The 21,275-nt window shown below is 57.4% G+C and overlaps 2 protein-coding genes across 2 annotated transcripts; one reads left to right on the forward strand and one right to left on the reverse strand.

Moving 5' to 3' along the window:
• Positions 1–402: 402 nt before the first annotated feature.
• LSCM1_06368 (uncharacterized protein) lies at positions 403–14,928 on the reverse strand (the record flags this gene model as incomplete). Its single annotated transcript, XM_067323799.1, has 1 exon — positions 403–14,928. One exon carries the CDS (start codon positions 14,926–14,928, stop codon positions 403–405), a length of 14,526 nt encoding a protein of 4,841 aa, XP_067179113.1.
• Positions 14,929–18,876: 3,948 nt separating this feature from the next.
• Positions 18,877–20,232, forward strand: LSCM1_06370 (uncharacterized protein; the record flags this gene model as incomplete). Its single annotated transcript, XM_067323800.1, has 1 exon — positions 18,877–20,232. The coding sequence occupies one exon, from the start codon at positions 18,877–18,879 to the stop codon at positions 20,230–20,232; it is 1,356 nt and encodes a 451-aa protein (XP_067179114.1).
• Positions 20,233–21,275: the final 1,043 nt, after the last annotated feature.

The following is a 21,275-nucleotide window of genomic DNA, read 5'->3' on the forward strand; positions in this document are numbered from 1 at the left end:
AGTGATGAACGGCAACGCGTTGCTTACAAAGCGGGGAAAAGGCACACTCCGCACACACACACGCGCACAGCGAGAGAGAGAGAGCGCGCGCACGGATCAATCGAGAACACATGAGCGGAAAGAAAGATGCGTACACATGATGAAACAAGATGAATCTCACAGGAAAGAATGTCTCGCCCGATTCGCACGCGGCAGCGATGCGCAACAGCGAATACGGCACATGTCTTGTACGATATATCGGCATCCAAATCTGACACAGTTGCAGAGGTGAAGGCATAGGGAGGGAGGGAGGGGCACGAGCTGGCTGATGCGGAAGCATAAGTGGAATACACAAAGATAGAAAGGGAATAGGAAAGACGTCACCACATGAAAGGCGAGGCCATGAGAAAAGGTCTTTTCTTGCTAAACTCCGGCGTTGAGCAGCTCAAACCACTGCCGCATGGCGTCCGCGATGATCTCCGGCAAATTCTGAATGTCACGGATAATAAGGTAATAAGGGAAGGGGAAGTCTTCCATGTACGGGCGGCGCACCACGCGGCTAGCTTGGAACTCGACGATCTGCATGTCCAGGATTGAGTTCGACTGAACGCGCTGCAGTCGCTCTTCTCGATCCGCCTTGAGGAGGCGCATGCGTTCTGCAGTGGAGAGGCCCTGCAACGACTTTGCCCTCACTGGCGCTGCTGCAGCTGCTGGGGTCGCTGCGGGGGCAGTACTGGGAGCCGCGGCGTCCCTCCCAGCTGCCTTGATGTCTAGAAGCACGAACACCACCATCTGGTGGTTCTCCTCGGCCCGCACCATGAGCTGCCGCAAGTCGGCGCGATTCTCTGTGATTTGGCCGTCACCAATAATGAACATGATCTGCTGCAGCTGCTGTGTTGTGGAGCGGGTCTGACCACGCATGCGATCGCGAGCTTTGTCGAGGTAGTCCAACGTGGTCTCCAGCAGCAGCTTCATGTCGGTGGCTTTCTGCTCAAACGTAATTTCGCTGAAGAGGCGCGGGCCGCTGTCAGTGAGGAACGGCTCCTCCAGCGGGTGTACCACATGCGTCTCCTTGCCGAAGCACGCAACGCCGAACTCGCCCGCTTCTAGCTGCTGCAGAGCCTTGGCGATGAGGGCCACCGCACGGCAGGATAGCACGCCGGCATTGTTGCACCGCATGCTGAGCGAGTCGTCAAGGGCCACAAGTATTTGGTATGTGCGTTTGTTTGGCTTGGTTCGGCGTAGCCAGATACGGTCCTTCTTGAACTGGGAGGCAATGTACGGAATAATGCGTTTCATGTTAAGCCGCTTACCTGTCTTGTAGTCGCCCTGCAGCTTATCCGCGAGGGTCGGGGCGAGGATGAGGCGGAGCTGCTCGCACAGCTGCTGAGAGAGGCCCTGCACTGCCGTCTCTTGCTCCAGCCACAGCTGCCGGCCGCGCTCAAGCTTCGCGTTCGCTTCCGCAGCGGCACCTTGGCTATCCTTCATGGTGCTGTCGTCGTCGTCCTCCGTCTCCTCCGGCGCACTCGCCTCCTCCTCACAGGCAGTCGTCCGCACCTTCTTCGATCGCTTGGCTGTTGCCTCTGCCGCTTCCTTCCCCAGTTCGGTGAGTTCGTCCTTGCTCTGGCGACGCTTGCGGCGCGCGTCTTGAAGGGCGTCAGTGGACTGGTCCTCGTCCTCCTCGCCACTCCCGTCACTGTGGCTCTCATCTTCCTCGGGCTCTTCTGCTTCGGTCGGCTTTGCCTCTGTTTGCTCAGCTGCCGCCAGGCCCTCGTGGTCACCGTCCTCGTCCCAGTCGAACTCCTCCACGTCCTCTTGCCCATCCGCCTGGTCTGGCTTTGGGAGCTTCTCCGCCGCGCGCTCATCTTTCTCGTCCGTTACCTCCACCTGCTTGTTGAGATTCAGCTGCTGAAGCTGACGCTGATGCCACTGCAGGGCCTCCTTGATGGCACGATAGGGGTTGTGCTGGGATCGGGTCTGCTCCGTGTTGTCGCGGCGCTGGGCTTGCTCGTTCTGCTCCTGTTGCTTCTTCCAGTTCTGCCCCGCGTCGTCCTGCTCCTGCTCTGCGCCCGGCTGCTCCTCCTCGTTGGCGGCCTGCTCTGTGCGGTTCTTGATGGAGGTGTCCTTTTTCTTGTCTTTGTCCGGGTTCTCCGTGGACTCGTGCCCCTCCAGGTCATCCTGCTGGCCGCCCTCGTACACGTTCTCGTCGGGACCATCGCTGGCGTCCTCCATGTCAGATGTCTCACCCGCGTCGTCGTCGCGATCCTGCTGCTCCATCTCCTCCTCGCCAAACTCGCTATGCCCCCCGTCGGTCTCGGCACCACTGTCAGCGCGATCTTCAGAGGCGAAGTCCCCCTCCCCAGGTTCCTCGTCCGCGTCGCTGGGCAGCTTATCATCCCGTACACTCTCTTCGCGCTCCTCCCCCTCGGCATCGCTGTGCTCGACAGAGTCACCGCCGTCGCTGCCGTCCTCGTCCATCTCACTCTTGGCATCGTCGCCGACCAGGTCATGCGCGCCGGACCGCTCCTCGTCGGCGTCGCGGATCTCGTCCGCCTTGTCGTCGAAGCCGCCGGTTTCCTCGTTCTCCTCGCAATTTTCGTCACCCTCGGCTAGGTCGTCCTCAGGCACATCCTCGGCCGCACTGCCAGCATCCTCGTTCATGTCGTCCATGTCGCCAGCGTCCTTCTTGGACTTCTTGCGTGTCTGCTCCGTGCTGTCATCGACGTCACCCATTTCCCTTTCCGAGTCGTCGCCCTCCTCGTCGCTCTCGCTGCGTTGCTCCTTTCGTCCGTTGAAGTCTGTCTCAACGTCCGCTGCCTTGTCCTCGTCGCCCTCGTCCTTCTCATCGTCGCTCACCTCCTCTCTGTCCTTCATGTTCATGAGCTGGTCCTCATTATCGATCTGGTCCGTGACGTCCTTCTCGCCTTGGCCGTCATCCATGCCGGTGCCATTCTGCTGCCCGCCACCCTCGCCGTCGCCCTCGCCGTCGTCGGGCTCCTCGTCCTCGGTCTTGCAGAAGCCCTTCTTGAGGAGTACGGTGAAAAGGCGAGAGATGATGACGCCGAAGGAGCACTGTGCATCCAGTACGGTGCTCCACGCATCACGTGCGCGCTGTACCTCACGGCGACACACAGAGAGCCTTGGCAGCAGCTCTGCCTTTTCGCCTGCAGAAAGTGCACATGTGCGCGGCAGCGCCGGGCTGGTTGAGGCAGCTGCAGTGGCAGCATCCTCAACGCTGACAAGTGAGGTGAGGAGATCTTCCAGGACTGGCACGAGCCGCTGCAATGCTTCGTGAACCGCAGCGACATGCGTAGTGTAGCGAGCATAGACAGTGGACTCGCGCTGAGGCGTATCGGCATCGGACTCAGAGCTACTATGGCCGCTCGCCCTCGTCTCCGCGTCCGTCGCGGCCGTCGCCGATGGTGCCCCCGCATCATCCTCGAGCACCACGCCCTCACCCTCACCACAGGGATTGAGGGCATCGCTCAATTCCTCGATGGCATCGCGCAGCCGCTGAGCCCACAGTTTCGGCAACTGCTCAGTGCGGCGCCGCTTCGCCTCCGCGGCGGGACGCTCGTTCGTCTGCATTGATGGTTGTTCATGGCGCGCGAGAACATCAGTGACCGCGGCAACAAGAGGCTTTGCAGCAGCAGCGATGCTTAGGAGACCGCACGCCTGTATGCGGCACACCACGCCCAACACACGGTGCAGCACATCGAAGCAGACAGTGGAAACGCCAGGCGGCACTGCGGATACAGCGGAGCGGCGCAGCGGCTCGTACGAGGTGCAAACCACCCACAGCTCATTCGTGACACTCGTCAGCTCGCTAACGAGGCCGAGATCCTCTGTGGCGTTTCCGGCGAGCATGTGCGGCTGCTGTGCCATCCACATCAGCCCGCTGCACACGGACTGTATAAGACAGGCGACCTCAACGAGGTCGTCGAGGAGGGTGCGCGACACAGCGTGACCCACTCCACTTCCGCTGGCGTCACCACCTGAGGCCGGCGCGCTGTGCTGCACAGCAACCTCCAGCACATAAAGCTCCTCATGCAGATGGAACAGTTCGCAGAGAGTGGCAGCAACGCTCACAGCGTTCGCGAAAAGGCTCTCCGCTATGCCCGTTGCCCGCTTTGCCTGTGCAGCGGAAAGGTCGTGGTGCGGCCTCCTCTCCACCTCGCGTAATCGCTGCAGCCACCGTGCAAAGCGATAATGCTGCGCCGCAGCAGCGCTGAGACGGGCGGCTGCCGTTGTCTGGTCGTGATGCGCCTCACGGCACCCCAGCATCGCCTCAGTTGTGGAGAACAAAACCTCCCAGGCGCTGACTTGGCTCTCGTGCGTGTGCGGTACACCGGCCTCAGAGAGCCGGTCGAAGAGAGCCTTGAGGGCCCGTACTTTCATCTGATTCGGCGTCTTGGGCTGCTGAAGAGTCGTCACGTTCTCAATCACCTCCTGAGCGGCATCTCGAAGGAACGTATGAGCCTGTTCGAGGTGCACGTTTCGGCTCAGCAGCTGTAGCGCAGGATCCTCGGCCGTGGCAACCGCTCCCCCTGCTGGATTATCTGTGGCGGCAGAGATGGCTTTTCCGTTGCGCTGACGCTTGCCGGCGTAAGTTGCGCCCTTGCCCCCAGGCCCGGCCAGTCCCCTTGCAAGCTTTGCCTTCTTAGACTTGGCGTTCACCTTCGTCGGCAGAGCAAAGCCGAGCGATGCATCGTCCTCGCACCGCTGCTCCTCGGCTGTGACGACCTTGAGGACCGGGGTGCGCAGCGCTTCTTCCAGGCTGCCGAGCGTGCGCGCCATCTTCATATGGGACTTTTCCGCAGTGGCGCGCACGGCATAGTAGTTGGCGTCCTCCCAGCGCATAATTTTGGTAAACTCCGCAATGTCCTCCTCGATCGGTCGCACAGCTGTGTCGCGTTGCCGCTCGACAAGGGTCTCGAATTGGGCAAAGAAGTCACAGATGTGCAGCACCGTGTTGGCCAGCGGTGCCTGCGCCCCCTCCGCAGCGAGGAGCTGAAATCCGAACCCCTGAATGAGGCGGAGTCGCACACTGAAGTCACCCAGGATCGCATCCCACATGAACCGAGAAACATGATCGAACGCGGCGCGGCACCGCCGCAGCAGTGGTGTCTCGGCATCCAGTTCAGCAATATTGCTGCTCTCGTCACTGTTCGACCCGAGCCTCACCGATTCGCCGAGGAGGAGGTCGTAGAGCGTGAACCACTGCTGCGCTGCCTGGAGCTCAAGTTCGGCACGTTTCGCCTGAAACACGTATGCCCAGCAGTGCAGCTCTAGCCGACGCCAGCGCAGCACAAAAGAGGAAAGCTCCGTCATATGGCGCATCAGCGAGACCTCGTGTGACGCATTGCGTTCCCACTCGTAGCACTCTCGAAGCAGCACCTCGCAGCCCACCATCACCTTCATCAGCGGGGTACTCATCCCCGGAAGTGCGGCAATCTTGCGGCCAATGCGCAGGCACCGCTGCAATGACGGCGTGTCAGGAAACTGCTTGGCAAGTCGCTGCACGGCATCCAGTAGAGTCTGCAGAGGGGTACTGAAGCGACTCAGCTCGTAGACGTCTGTGTCGAGGAAAATATTGAAGCCTTCTTCCCTCCGCTCCTCCAGCGAGAAGGCGGCGCCGCGCATGTCGGCGCGCAGCAGGGATACGCGAGCCGCAAAGCCATTCTTGAGAAGCTGTTCTTCCATCCCAACAGCCCCGGAGGCGCTGCCGCTCGATGCAGAAAAGGAATGCAGCTCTGCGGCGAGGGCGTCGAAGCGGTGCTGAAACGCCACCAGAAGCGCGGCTGACTGAGGCGATGTTGCGCTGGGCGCCGTTGCTGCTTCTGCTATGCGGCAAGAGATGAGGCGCCAGTAGAAGGATCGATGTACCTCGACAAGGTGGCGTAGGTAGGCGCCATTCCGCTCCCTGAAGAGAATGCGGGCGAACTTGGCACGACGCCCATCCTGCTGCTCCTCCGCCTTTTTGCGCTCCGACTGCTCTGTCGTGTCGTCCTCAAGCGCGTCGACGCTAAACTCGGTCTCGTAGCTTGGGAACAGCTCCCTCAGCTTTCGCATCAGCTTCTCATCGTCACCCTCGATCACGGTGGCCTTCTCCTTGTACATCACCGCGAGCTGGTCGGCCTGGCGCTCCTGCGTCTCCCACTCTTCGATCTGGCGGAAGAGGGAGCGGTACTGAGCGAAGACGTTCTCTACAAAGTCGCGGCTCATCCCCTGCGGCACGGTGCCGGAGAGCAGGAAAAGGCACGAATCCAGGTAGACGACGCGGTGACGGAGGAGGGACGAGGTGTGCTGCAGTGGAGGAACCGGCAGCGCACGCACGAGAGGGGGCGGAAACTGCAACAGGCGCAGCGTCTCAGCACGGCTGAAGAGTGTGCGCGATAGCGCAGAGGATCCGGCAGAGTCGGCGACCGGGCAAATATCCGTGGTGCAGGTGGCGCGCGATGCCATGGAAGCCAGCAGCGCCGCCTCAGCAAAGTTCAACGTTACATCCTCATAGCCGCCGTACTCGGCCAGCAGCTGCATCACCTGTTCGTACAACAGGTCACTCCATGCCTCTCGACTGGCAATGATCTCCGCGGCCGTAGCCGCATCCAAAACACCAGCAGACGTCGACGGCATCTCAAACAAGCCAAGCACACGCGTGTCACACAGCAACGTCGTACATACTTGGTGCAGCTGCCGGGTCAAGGTGGCGTATTTCATGCCAGTGGAGTCTGGGCGAGCGACGTACTTACGATGAGTCTGCTGCAGAAGCTCTTTTTCCTGCGCACGCAGCCTCCATAGAATCTCGCGCTGAGGACTGTGTTGGCGCAGTGAGAGCTTCTCCGCCCAGGCAAACGCGCCATTGAGTCGATCGAGCAGCTCCAACTCCTCGGTGGCGACCACTCGCTTGCACTCTCGCCGATACATTGGATCCACTGGGGACTGCGGCAGCAGCAAGCGGCATTTGAGGACCCAGAGAAGCGTCACCGCCGGAAGCATGTCCACGCCGTCGCACTCATCGCGGCGAAGTTGGCGCAAAAGAGCGGCTATCAGCGTTCGCTGCCTCTCGAGGACCAAAGACGGCATTGACGCAGCGGATGCGATGACCGTTTCCGCCTGGCCAAAGACGGAAAGCCGAGTCAGGGCCGCGGCTGAGGCCTTAGATGGCGGCAGCGGGGTTGGGGCGCAGGAGGCAAGGTCTGGGAAGCAGGCGCACAGCACTCCCACCAACTCTCGCTGCGAGTTAGTCGCCCACTCCTCCAGCGGTGACGCAGCCGCCAAGGGGCAGGTATCCAGAAAAGTAGCGAGGCCAGCCAGCGCTTGCAGGCGGGGGTTGTCGGCACGGCCGAGATCCATGACTGGCACCTGCGCACCATAGTGTACGCACTCTGCCGCGGCCGCTGCCCAGGCGCCAGCGAAGAGATGACGCGTGCCGGCGACGCCGTGGCGACTGACGAAGCGGCTCACCAGCAACGGTGTCAGTTCCGCCAGGGCCTCCAACGTGTCTGTCGGCTTTTCGAGAGCCAGCGAGTGCACGCCGCGCCAGAGGGCTAGCTCTAGCTCAGTGAAGAGTGGCAAGCGCACAGTATACGTGTCAACGAAAGCACCCATTCGAGCCTGCAAGGCAGGGAGAAGGTGGTGCACGCTGGGCACAGGAACCACCGCTGCCACGCTGGCGTACGTGGCCACTGTGGCGCGAAGGTACAAGAGCTGCTGAAGGCACGAAAAGCCCTCGCGGAATGCGGCAGACTCCCAGAGGCGATGAAGGAGCGCCTTCGAGTCTGTCGCCACGTTCGGCGTAGGCGTTGGGCTGGCAATGCTTTGTCGCGCAGGTTTTGACGCCGATGCCGCGTCCGCAGCCGTGTTCCACACCTGTAGGAGGCGTCGCTCTTCTGCGGTGGTAATGTGGGGGGTGGGTACATAGCGGTGCAGCGGGGCCTTGTCACCAAGAAGCGGGAAGGGAAGATCGAGGTACTGCTGCAGTGAGTCCAAGAAACGTGTGGCGGCCTGAGCCAGCGCCACAGCGTCGGGCAGTGGCGGGTCCATCTTTGAGGCGGCCTTGGACACCAGCACCGTGTACGTGACGATGGGGATGTAGTTGTCAGTGTGCACACCGCACTCCTCGCTGGCGTGCTCGACCACGAGTCGCGCGAACGGCGCTGCTAAGCGGAGAAGTTGCTGAAACGCCGCGGGTGGCGCGGCAGTCGCACTGTACCTGTCAAACGCAGCCCTCAATACACCGCACAGCTGAGCCAGAGCGCTGTTCACGAAGGTGGAGCTGGTCACCTGCATCTGCGATCCCCACAGCGCCTTCAGTGCATCTGCATGCGGGCCAAGCAGGAGGACAGCACGCGCGTACAGCACTGCGAACATCTCTGGCGAGCAATAGTCCTTCCTCACCAATGAGAGAGCGCGCCGCGCGAGTTCAGCAGAGAGGCGGTGGCTTATCCAAAGCTGACGCGCCTTCGTGACTGCGTGGAGGGGGACACTATCGCGGCACTGGTCCAGAACGAAGCACAGCACCAAGTCCTCCAGCCGGTGGGAATTGGCAATGTTGCGCAGTTTCCGCTCCCTCAGCTTCACAGGTTCCGCGGCGTCCTTCACGTCTTGCTTAAGTGTGCTGGCCACTTCCGAAAGAAGCAGGTGCAGCGCAAGGGCAGAACGATCAACGCGGCGGCACACAAGAGCCTTCGCTACCGGTTCGCTAGCACCTGCGGCTTCTGCACCTTCCGCAGCATCGGCAGCCTGGTCGAACATCTCGTCACCACGGCAACCCAGTCGCAGTGCGCGCAGCACCTCCACCGTCTCGTCATCAAAAGGCTCAGTGTCGCCTTCATCGGCGTCGCGGTCCATCGTACAGCGTAGCAGCTCGAGAAGCTCCGGCTTGAAGCCGACCCAGTGGCCACTGCGATTGTGGATGTATCGGTGCAGAATCAGCCTCTCCAAGTCGGCGACGAGGCTGCTGGGACGTAGAAGGCGGCTCGTCCGCAGTAGCGTGAACACACTTGGTGCCCCAGCAGACAGCGCATCGCTGAGCTGCGCAGACCCGGTGTGCTGAGAGTCAGCATGAAAGCCGACCGATACAAACGTGTGGTGGTACCGCAGCAGACGGGAAAGTAAGCCCACCGGCGGCGGCTTCAGCGGCACGATAGAGGTGATCGCTTCGTCTGCACCCTGGGCATGCTGCAGCAATCCGTGCCGCTCCTGCGCCGCGACCGATGCGTGGGCGACAAGGGCCATACTCTCTGTGGATGGGATGGCTACTGGTGCCACGTACAGCTCAACGGCACGGTTGCGCATGGCACGAGAGATCTCGCCATAGCGCGGATTCAGCGTGGCAAAAAGGCGGAAACGAGGATTCGGCCGAACCACGCGCACCTCCCCCTTCACGACGCCCTGCTCATTCACAAAAAGAACGCCATTCGGCTCCACGAGTGGGTTCAGTCGGTCCAGAACGCTCGCGTTGCAGTAGTTGACGTTGTCCAATACGAGCCAGTGTCCCTGCAGCATCGCCTCGAGCACGAGAGAGTCACGCCACTCGAACTCGCCTTGCTTGCCCTCCACCTGATCGAATCCGCCCAGCAAGTCAACTGTGTCGCAGCTTGCAGTCATGGAGAAGGTCACCAGCTTAGCCCCGGCAAGGGCGGCGGCGGTGCGCAGCGCAAAGGTCTTGCCAGCGCCGGAGGGGCCCACCAGCAAAGCAAACTGATTCTGCTCGACACATACGAGCAGCGACTTGACAAGGTGCGCCTGTGAAGGAAGGAGCAGCAGCGAGCTTAGCTGCTGTGCGTCTGCGGCGCTGATGGCAGCGGTCTCGCGCTGCACGAGTCGCTTCTTTGCGAAGTACACGGCGCCGTCGTGGATGAGGAAGTCCGAATCACACCCGTTTTCCACGTCCCTCTCGACCTCTGCCTTCGAAAAGCACGACTCGAGCGCCTGGCGGCACCGCGCCATATCCTCATCGGTGCGCATGCGCTGGATAAAAAGCATGTCAGCAAACATCGTCGGTCGCTCACGCGCCTCGTACGACTGCAGAAGCTTTGCCCAGCGAAGCACATCGCGCAGGTTGAACTCCCATGGGCTCCCCCGCAAGCCGTACGCACGGAGAACCATCGTGTCGTGCTGAAGTCGGCCCACAAAGTCAACCATGCGCCGCAGCGTCGCCGCTTCGATATCGGGGCACACCGCCTGAGCTATCACAATTAGGTCACTCACCTCTAACGCCTCAACGTGCACTTTGATGAAGCGATTGACGAAACTGCACGGCAGACCCTTGCGGCCGCCACCCTCTAGCAGCGGGTTCTGGCAAGCGAACACGCGGAAATCGGGGTGTGCGTGAAACTCCTCGTTCAGTTCAGGGATAAAGGCGGTCGAGCGGTGGTCGAGCAAGGCGTTCAGTCCCTCCAGCACCGACTGGCTTGCTAGATTCAGCTCGTCTAAAATCACCCACGAGCCCTCTTTCAGGGCCCGCAACAGAGCGCCGTCCGACCATACAAACTGCGGGCCCTTCACCTGACCTCGCCCGTCGCACGGCTGCCGCAGCTTCAGTTCATCCCCCGCCGTTGCGGTCCACTCTTCTCCCTCTGCTACGGCCGCAATCTCCTGCTCCACTACATCACCAGGGCTTGGCAGATAGGTGCCAAAGAGGTCCATGATGTCCGTCTGCTCGCTTAAGTTGATACGAACCACCGGCCGGCCCAGCGCGCAGCCGAGCGCCTCTACAATGCTGGTTTTGCCCACGCCCGGGCTACCTTCCAGGAGAACCGCCTTCTTTACGAGGCTCGCCCGCATTAGTTTGGACAAATTGCGCCGCGTTGCTGGAGCGCCGAAGAAGAAGCGGCCCTGCATCGACGGCGGCAGCTGCGGCTCCGTCATGGCCTCACACACCTCCCAGAACGGCTTCGCAAGCAGGGCCTTGTGGTCGACTGGCGCGTGTCCGTACTGCATCACCTCCTGCACCGCGTGCGACGTGCAGCTGCTCTTCATCGCCGCACACGACGCCTCCGACTGACCGGTGCCGACACCAATGCCATCAAGTATCACAGCGTCGAGCCCCTGCAGGAAGGCGACCTCAGGCGGGCACCGGCCGTGGGCAGCGTTCATGAAGGACACCCAGCTGATGATGTCACGGATACTGATGTGCTGTGGTAAGCCCGTCGTGGCAGTCGACTGCGAGACGCGGCAGAGCACGGACGCCATGTGAGGGGCCCACAGCGCCAGCCCCGCCTCGAGGCGGCGTGATAGAATCATGCCCACCTCCGTAACGTCCGTAGTGGGGCGAACGTAGATTTCCGTGAAACGATTGCGCAGGGCAGGCGACAGCTCCTTCTTGCCGAAGTCTCCACCAGGATTCATAGTTGCCATGACGAGGAATCGCTCATGCGCTACAATGCAGTCTGCGCTACTCTTCTCCGCCAGTGTAACACAGCGGGACGGCTCCAGAACGCTGTTTAGTCGCTCCAAAACACTGTCCTCAGTGAGCGAAATCTCATCCAGCACAAACATGTCACCCTCGAGCATGCTCTGCACCAGCGGCCCGTTGCGCCACTCGAAGAGCGCCTGATCGCGTCGATCCGGTGGCGACGGTCGGAGACTGCCGAGAAAATCGGATGCCTCTGTGTGCTGGTGGCAGTTCAAGATGTGGAGCGGGATGCCTAGCAGCGCCGCCCATAGCTGGCAAACTGTGGTCTTGCTGCTCCCCGTTTCGCCAACGAGCAAAACAGGCTCCTTGTGCTCCAGGCAAATGCCAACAACCGTGAAAAGGCGTAGCATCGACTCCGTCCATACAATTTTAAAGTCGTCAATGGCACCACTTTCAATCTGGCTAAAGTACTTGTGTACATATGGCCAGTGCGATGGGTGGTAAATGGCCTTGTCGTCCAGCTCCGCTTTGGTCGCCGACTCGATAACGTCACGCACAACCTGGCGCTCACTCAGCTTGCGGCACCGCTCACCCAACAGCAAAAAGCCGTGCTCCGCCAGCTGCTGATACGTTTCCGGCTTCCGCTCCGCCCACCGAAACAAATCACGAGGTGTTATGAAGCCATGACGCCCGGCAAAGATCTGAGAGTTCTGGCGGTGTATTTGCAACGCTGTCATCACCTCTACCATCTTTTCCGCAAAACTCTGTGGAAGTGAGTAACGGCGGCATAAAATAGTACTGATCTCCGTCGTTGGGATTTCGTCGACAGTAATTTCGAGGAAGCGGTTGCGAAAGGCGCGGGAAAGCATCTTACGGCCACTGTAAAGGCCGGCTGGATTCTGCGTCGCAAAGATGCGAAGCTGCGGGTGAGGCTTGATGATTTCTTGGGTGTCGGGAACGAACAGCTCACAGTTATCATCAAGAAGACGGTTGAGGGCCTCGAGCACGTCGGTAGGGGCAAGGTTCAGCTCATCCAACACCACCCAGTAGCCATGACGAACCGCGTTCACTAGAATGCCATCGACGTAGCGCAGCTTTCCAAGCTCATCAGTCACATAGTGGCCCAGGTACTCCTGGACCTCGGTGCTGTCATGGTTGTTGATACGCACGAATTTGTTGCCGGTCAGCTCTGCAAGATACTTCACCATGGAGCTTTTTCCAGAGGATGTGGGGCCCTCGAGCAGTACCGGACGATTCGCAAAAACTGCACGGCTAAGATTCGTCAGGTGGCCTTTGACGCTGTCAGTGAGGATAAATGCCTCGTCGCAATACGGAGTCTCTGTGCCTGCAGGAATCCATATATGCTCGTATGCGATAAACGATCCCTTCTTCGGGGCGGTCGGCAGGGTAGGTGAGTTCGGGCGCCTCCCGCGGAAGATATTCTTGATAATAAGCTGCTCCACAACCGCGTGGAACTGACGCTGCAGAGGGGTAGCGAACCCAAGAAGTAGCCCGTCGAGCAAAGCGATCGTGAAACCGTAAAGTGGCGTGGCGCGGCGCACGTACGAGAGAGCGCGTGTCAGTGTGCGCAGACTGAACGACGGCGCCTTCGACTCACCGTCCAAGGCACACAGCTTTGTTTTAGCATTGTTGACGCAGTCGAGAAAAAAATCCGTGATTTCGTCCACCTTTGGGTCTGCCGTAAGAAAGCCGATGTACTCTCTGACCACAATGTTGATGTCGTTTCGGTTGAACGGCTCGCTCACGTAGTATTCGACGAACCGCGAGCGCAGAGAGGGTGGCAGGTCTTTTTTCCCGACATCAGTAGCCGGATTCATGTTCGCAAACACGTGGAAGTTCTTGTGGCGCATGATCGGCTCTGACGAGTCCTTATCAGTGAGAAAAAGGCGGTCAACATCGCCGAGCACAGAGGAAACACGCTCCAGCACCTCTGTACTGGCCAGATTGAGCTCATCCAGCAGAATCCAGTGCCCCTCGCGCCACGCCCTAACAAGGGAGCCTTCCTCAAAGTGAAACGCAAAGTTCGCTCTTGTCTTTTCCACAGTGTCCAGCAGCTCCTCTGCCTTCTGCTCCAGCTCCTCCCATAATTGCTGCACCGGCACATCGTACTTGACCGTTGCGCTCTTCGACCTGAAGGAGCCGCACCCTTTGATGATCTGATGCAGCGCGCGGTCCCATCTACGGCCATTGATAGAGCGCTGCAGTATGTCAAGAAAGTGTGCGTTCTTTTCAACATTGAAGCACGCAGCGAACAGATCCGTAAAGCTGCTGTAGAGGCCCCGTACCGCCACACCGACGTCCAATGGTTTCCACCCGCCCATGAAATCCGACGAGTCCGTCTGCTGGTTGAGGTTGTGCACGATAAGCGACTGTCCCAGCTGATCCGCAAGATACTGTACAATAAACGTCTTTCCCACACCCGTTTCACCAGTAAGTAGTACGTGCTCGTGCGATTCTACTGCTGCCGCAAGCCTCTCCAAGAGAGACATGGCGTGCGTCGTCGGTGCAAATGCAACACGACTGTCGCGCGAAAGTCCAGAAACAGTAGAAATAAGCGGAATGCAGACCCTCCCCACGGAATACGAGTCCGTGAGAAGAGACTCTTGCGGCTTGCAATCCAGAACAAGAGGCTCCGCCATATTGATCGGCACCCCGCAAGCTTCCGAGATCATCTTCAGCACCCCGGCACGTTCATTTCCCGGAGGATACTTTGCTACCAGACAGTCAAACGCCTCTTTCATCATGATCTCCCGCATGCGGGAGGAGATAAAGGTCGGGGCGCTTTTGCTATTAGCATTATCATAAAACAGCGTGCTTGAAAGACGCTTACTTACTCGTTTACTCCACCTCAGGAGATTTTGCAGTCCAACGAGGCTCGCGCCAGATGTTGGAGAGGCCAGTGTCGCTAGGCTCTGGACGATGGGCAAGGGAACGTTGCTGTACGTATGGTTAACAATGGTGCACATTTCTTCCGCTGTCAGGCTTTCCATAATAACAGTTCCCCAAAGCTCAGCGTAGGGCACGGAGTTCGACTTGCGTGTCAGTAAAGCTGTACCAGAAGAGTAGAGCTGCTGCGTCGCAATCAGTTTAAACCTGTCATGTGCGCGCAAAAACTTGTTCTTGTCCGGTATAAAGAGGGTCGAGCTTTCGAGGAGTGAGAGAATCACGGAGAAGACGTCGAACGAGGCGAGGTCGATATCTTCCATGAGAACCCAATACCCCTTCTGCACAGCTAACGTCAGCGGTCCCGGCACCCAGTGGAAGGCTCCTGGCGTCCGACTCGCGCTAAACTTGCCGAGAAGATCTTTACTGTCAAACGTATCGTCCACATTCACTTGAATCATAGTTTCTTTTGCCGCATACTTTTCTGCGAGATGATGAACTGACGCGCTTTTTCCACATCCGATCTCGCCTTGGATAAGGACTGCATTGCTAGTTTCCAGGGCCAGCTGGATGCTCTCCAGATTTCGCGTCACCGTCGGCGTTAGAATCATGGCGACATTCACCGCAAAGGCTGTCTGACCAGAACACAATGGGAAGATAGTTTGATTTTTTTTGAGGGGCATTACGAACACCGCAAAAGAATGCACCCATGAAGTGAAAAATGCAAGAATGAATAATAATGAGATAAGAATCATGAGACGCAGCACCACCGCCAGACACGTCTGTGAAAAGGAATCGTCACCGCGTTCTCAGACTGTTACGGCAAGCTCTACGAAGCGCTGAGGAGGCAGTAGGTTACACCACATCTGTAGCGTGCGGGACTGGTTTTTGCCCGACTAGAGTGTCACCGATGCCCTACATTTCTCAAAATGCAGGTTTTTTGCTCATGGAACAGCACCTCTGTGTTTTATTGTAGTAGTTATGCACTTTATTCCGTAACAAGATCACATAGTACAGGTGGCTCCAACCTCCTGCAGTGCCCCAGAAGCTCCTGATGCCCTTCAGTAACGAGCTCTCTGTTCGCCCGGCGAAAGGGCACTCTGCAAAACAGAAGGCTCAGCGCTTGTACAAGTGACTAGGCAGAAGCGGATGCCAAGTTCTCGGTAGCACGTCCCCCAATATCGGACTGCAGCCGCTCCTAGTGTGCACAAGCAGCTCTTTGAGGCGGCTCGAGTAGAGGGCTTGTCAATGATACAGTGGCGCACTTCATGCGAGGAGACCAGGTGTGACAAGCGACTTTTTTCAGGGGGAGAGAAAGGAGGACACGATGATGATGCAGCTAGTAAATTTTCAAGTAAGCAGAGGTCAGGGCGAATAATTCGCACCTCGCACAAACTCCACCTAAGAGAGATGGGAATAGCACATACTCAGTAAGGGGAGAGGGGGGGCTGTATATGAGGGGGTCGTAGAAAAGCGCGGTTCCATATCTTCTTGATCAGAAGTTGCCGCTACTAAGGTCCACCCTTCACTTCAGACACTTGTGATTTGACCGCGTATGTACGCAGCTCTTCTAAACATGGCTGGCGTCACAGATCACCGCTGGTGCCATGCCTCTTGAAGGCTCTGTAACACTGAGTTGTCATAACGGTCCGGGAATAGCAAGGATAAATGAGACTCACTACATTGAATTCGCTGCGCATCTCATGCGATGTTACAGTATCATCATCGATTGATGACTTGCGGAACAGCAATTCTATGCGCTACGTCCAGTCCTGACGCAAAACCACGAAGGGCTTCTTCCTCCTTTTAACCACTGCGCTCTCGACCTAACTATTTTTGTTTTCTTCGTATCTTCGATATGGCCTACTCTCGAAACTTGAAGAGCGCCTAAAGTAAAAAAAATGCAGCGGGTTGCCCGCTCTCTACAGCTGGTAGCTGCCTCACGAGCGCCAATAGAAGATGGTCAAGATTGCATGAAAAAGCTTGCTCTCGCACCGCTAACCTCTTTGCCGCTCAGTGAAAACGCTTCCTGTCTGGGCTCCATTCTGGCATCGGCAGTGGACTTCTTGGAGGGCTATAGCGCGTCAGACTTGGAAACAGATATGAATCTTGTACGACGTCCGTCTGGAGAGCTACTCGCGCACACACAGCTCAATCTTGTGCATGACACACACCAGAGAGCACCTCAGCTAGCGTACTCCACCGCCGCAGCCGATCCCTTGCTGTTGTCAAGCCGGAAGGCCCCCCTTGTGTCACATCGCCCCTGCATCTCTCATGTTGTTGCCGACACGGCACCGCGCGCGTTATGTGCGAGGGAGGCGTTGCAGTTGCAACGGTTCAAAGATAGCTTCAAGGATAGTATTTCTGCGGCAGATTATGTAGCAAACGATCTTCTCCGCACCACGGACTCTGTGGAGGTAGCTAAGTCAGTCCTGTACTTGTCCGCGCAGGTTGGCCTAACAATTCCACGCTCGACGCTAGAGCTCCTTGTACGAAGACTAAGGATCCAAGAGGCTTCTTTTGCCAGACGTGTGTACCAGGAATTCGCATTTGAGACTAATCTTGGAATGCTATGTGATGGCGGCCTTATGAGCTATCAGAATGTATCGCACCCCTTAGCTGCTCCACCCAGAAGGCGGAAAGCGAGTAAACTAGAGAGTCTGCGTCGCTATACTTCTCTGGAATGAGATCGTCTCCTTGAGTCTCGTTCTGTGCTTTGTTTTCTCGGACGTTCCGCACCCTGTACGATACATATGGTATGCGTCTATACAGAATGGAAAAGAAATTTCCTCTCATGTATGCCACGCCTTTCGAGCATGAGGAGAGGATATATGTCTTCCCGTGTTTGCAACAGCTCTCGAGATTAGCGAGCACGTGCAGCAGAAGCTATTCTTCAATACCTCTTCATTTGTTCGCCAATTGAGACTCTACAGGAGGGCGGGTCAATGTCCTGTAGTTTGCTACCTTTAGTTCCAGTGACAATGCCTCTCATCTCTTTTCCGATGCTTCATCCTCCGTTTACTGAGCGAACCAGCAACAAAGACCAGAGGAGTAGCTTCCAAAAGATGAGTGGGGAAAGTATTTTTGACCTCTACGCGAAAAGTACCGCAGAGCAGAAGCAACTCAGCAAAAGGGAGTCGCCGTACACTGGCGTCTATGACAAGCACATTGCCGAGCCGGAGAAGCCCACCTACTCCACATTTTTTGCGAAAGGAAAGAAGTACGACGGCACAAATGTTCGTTTTTTTAAGCAGAGGGAGGCTGTCATTGGTAAGAATGTAGGAGACTCGGTTGACCCTCAAAAGTACCTCAAAAAGGGAGAGGGCATCCGCTGCATTGTACCGGCAGAGCACGTGGAAAAGACATACCGCAAACCACCTGTGGACAACTCAAGCCCCTGCGGACAAGGCCAGCAGCTTGGTGATGGAGAGGGCGCGTCGGCAGGGGTGCAGTGTAACGCGGATGACAATCCTATCTTCTGTGAAGGTGGCGCTCTTAATTCTCGGCGCAGCGGCGAGGGCGGCAGCGGCGAGGACAGCGCTGGGGAGCACGGAAACGTAGACGACGGGGAAGCGCACGGCCATGAAAGTGGTGACTACAGAGCTGACCGACAAGGAGGCGACTCCTGCTTACGAGATGCGACAAAAGACTTTGTCGCGTCAAACATAGTGGAAGTGAGCAACATGGTTCCAAAGCGACGAAAGGTGCAAGCGCCACTTCCTACCAGTCGAAAGAGTTTTGGCGAGCCGCCAGCGTACTTATCACGTGTCAGAAAAGAAATCGCTGATGAAAAGGCCTTTGTGCGCTCATTGGAAGAGGCAAAGGCTCAGCGGCAGCAGCAAGCCCATGCCAAGTACATATACCTTCTTTCTCATGATGAGCACCAGAAGCTGGTGCAAGATCTGCAAAGGCGAAATGAGGAGTGCGTATCTGAACTGCAGAAGATGCCATTTTCGAAGGATACGGCCGGGATGCGGAAGCGCAAGGCAGAGCTCGAGAAGACTGTCGCAGATATTGAGGTAGCCCTGAAGAAGCTCGACAGAGATGCATTGTTCATCTACAAAGATGATCCTGTTAACGGACAGCGGTGCAAGGAGGCCGCCTTGAAAGAGGCGCAAAGGTATGCGGCGCGTTCGCATCGAAAGGCTGAATGAGCGCAGAGTTTTTGGCGCTTCTTTTTTTTTTTCGACGCCCTTGTTTTCTCTCTTTCTCTCTCTTTCACGATGTAGTTAGGCCCTTGCCTCCTGTACAGGTATTCCATCGAAAAAAAAGTGATTCTGTAGAAGTGGCAAAACGCTCGGACAACTTCTCTCAAAGTAGTTTTGTGAGACGCAGAGGGTAATATACAGTGAAGGTCACCTCTTTCTTTTTTCGTGTGCAGTGGAAGCTTGTTACGCAGGATGAGGAGGAATGTGCTGGGTCGCATCCTCGTACTATATGTCACGCGGAGGCGCTTTGAGAACATCGTGCCTACCGCCTTGCCTGCCGCTCTTTTGCACCTTCTATTCAATCATTCATAGCTCAACTACAACTGAGAAATTTACGACATAGTAAATATCTATCTGTGGGCATTTCAATCACCAATCCCGGGGCCGAACGAAAGGGAGCGCTTTAGCATACTCCGAAGAAAAATGCGGCGATTGATTTCAACCGCAACGTTGCTCGTTTCCACGGTCGGTACACGCACGACAACGACAAACAGTTCGGACAGGGAGCGCTTAGAGCGACTTGTAGAGGAGGTGAATGTCATCAAGTCAAAGCTAAAGGTGCTGGAGGAAAGCAAGGCTGCGAATGCTTTGGTTGACCTCTACGCTTCTCGAAAAATGAAAACACTGGACATAAAGCGCATACTTGGTATCTTCAACGATAGGGCGTATAATGCGTCTATTTTCTGCCACAAGACGCTTCCCATTGTCCTGGCGCACTTTATCACGGGTCTTGACAGGCTTCCCTCTGGTCTCAACGCGATGCCATCGATTTTGTCGGTCCGCGCCACGCTTCTTCACTCTTTCAAGAAGCTCATCAACTGCAAAATCCCTATAACTGACGGCCAAGTTCAGCACTTTCGCAGAGTGCTTGAGGACATAGACGAGGCGCACGCAGAGCGAGAACTGCTACAAACCATGGCGTTTGGTATTCTTGAGCTGAAGGAGTACGTTTCGTGCCATCGGAGGGCACTCGTAGAGTTAAAGAAGACATCTGAGCGATGGGCGAGTATTCCGATGACGGAGGAGCACGTGCTCACATATTCAGAGATTCAAGACATTCAAGCTCCACTAGACTCCGTGAACCGCTGCATGATCACATACAATTTCATCTCGCGCATGTTTCTCAATCACGACCCGGAGTCTATGATGTGCAGCAAACCTAGCCGAGTCGGGATGGTTGACCTTGAGATGAATCTTGAGCACGTTGTTCGCAACGCTGTCGATGAGGCGAAGCAGATTTGCACGGATTACTACGGTGACTGCCCAGACACCGAGTTCGAGCTCACTTCTGACTCCACAGCTTTCCGATTTCCCTACATGAGCACAACTATCCGGTACATTATCCTCGAGCTCATGAAGAACGCGTTCCGTGCAACAGTAGAGTCGCACATGAAGCGCAACGAAGTCGGTATCGTTACGTGCGCCGATATGCCGCCCGTCCGCGTGCTCATCAATCTCCAAGAAGGGACTGAACACGCGTGCATCTGCATCTCGGATGAAGGAATGGGCATGACGGACGAGGCACTCGCTATGGCTATGGCCTACTCGTACACATCAGTCACGAAACCAGCGCTACAACTGAGCGACTCAGGCGAGAAATGCGCATCTACGGCGCCCTCACCGCTCGCGGGCTACGGGTACGGGCTTCCAATGTCACGTGTGTACGCTCAGCTGCTTGGGGGCGACCTTTTCTTGCAGACTATGGAAGGCTACGGTACGCGGGCATACTACTATATCAAGATTGCGGAAGCAGAGCACTGCCACGACGAAAACATATAGGCCTGCGAGGGTGATATGCAACTCAGGCTCCAAAGAGCCATTTTTTCCATCCAAGTGGCTCTCACTCCATTCGCCATATTATGCAGCTCAACATGGAGAGCGCCCTCAGGGGAATAAACTCTTGCACATACTAAGCTGCTGCCCCACCGCTTCCTTCTCACCGTTTTGTGAGCTTGCTTTCGGTACACTCTCTATGAATTGTAGTCGCTGCGAGCCTCTGCGGGTGAAGTGACTTGTTTCTCTGATTTCTTCTATCGTTGCCGTGCTACTGTGGATGGCGGAGGACATCTCCGTGTGGGGGATCTCACAGGCATAGTTCCCACTCCGTGTGGAAGGAAGACAAGTAGCTTCCTCATCCCTCTCAATGCCGAGCCGCTTCTCGTGGGGGGCACCGGGGCAGGTGCCTGCGACGCAGGGAGGTCCGAGGGACTCACCGCTACTGACGCCGGCTGCCAAGTCCTGCATGGCGTGGCGTCCGAGCGACTCGAGCGTATGCTGCCCGGCTCTCACACCGCCTACTCGTGAGGGACGCCTGAGCCGCCCCGGAGGGGGACGCACCACATGCTGGCCAGCGCAACGGGAGTGACTGCGAGGCTACCTGCGAGGTCGGGGTGGTGAGCCGAGCCTGAGGCAGAGGCGGCGCATGGCTGTGCCGCGTGTCGAGCGCTGCTTCGCTGCGACAAGCGGGATGGGGCGGTTGTGAGCTGTGGTCGTCTTGCCGAGGGTCGGTGGCGTCGAAGAGGATAGAAGCGGGGTAATGAATCTCTGTTCACTTGCACAGATGTGATGAGTTTCCCGTTTGTTCTCTCCTTCTTTCTTCGTTAGCTGCCGGCGCGTGGTCACGCGAACCTCGTCGGCGTTTCCCTTTGGTTTCTGTTTTTGCTTTCGGTAGAGCTCTACCGTACTGCTGTTGCGCATTTTGCTCTTTCTCATTCTCATGTTGTCAGCATAGCCTCGAAGCATCTTTTAGTTTGTATTCCTTTTCGTGAAAGAAAAGGGTGTCACCTCGGTACGTATCGCTGGATGTGGCGGGGCGAACAAGT

Source organism: Leishmania martiniquensis, chromosome 20 (assembly GCF_017916325.1).
Source record: "Leishmania martiniquensis isolate LSCM1 chromosome 20, whole genome shotgun sequence".
In the NCBI taxonomy this organism is placed as follows: Eukaryota; Euglenozoa; class Kinetoplastea; order Trypanosomatida; family Trypanosomatidae; genus Leishmania; species Leishmania martiniquensis.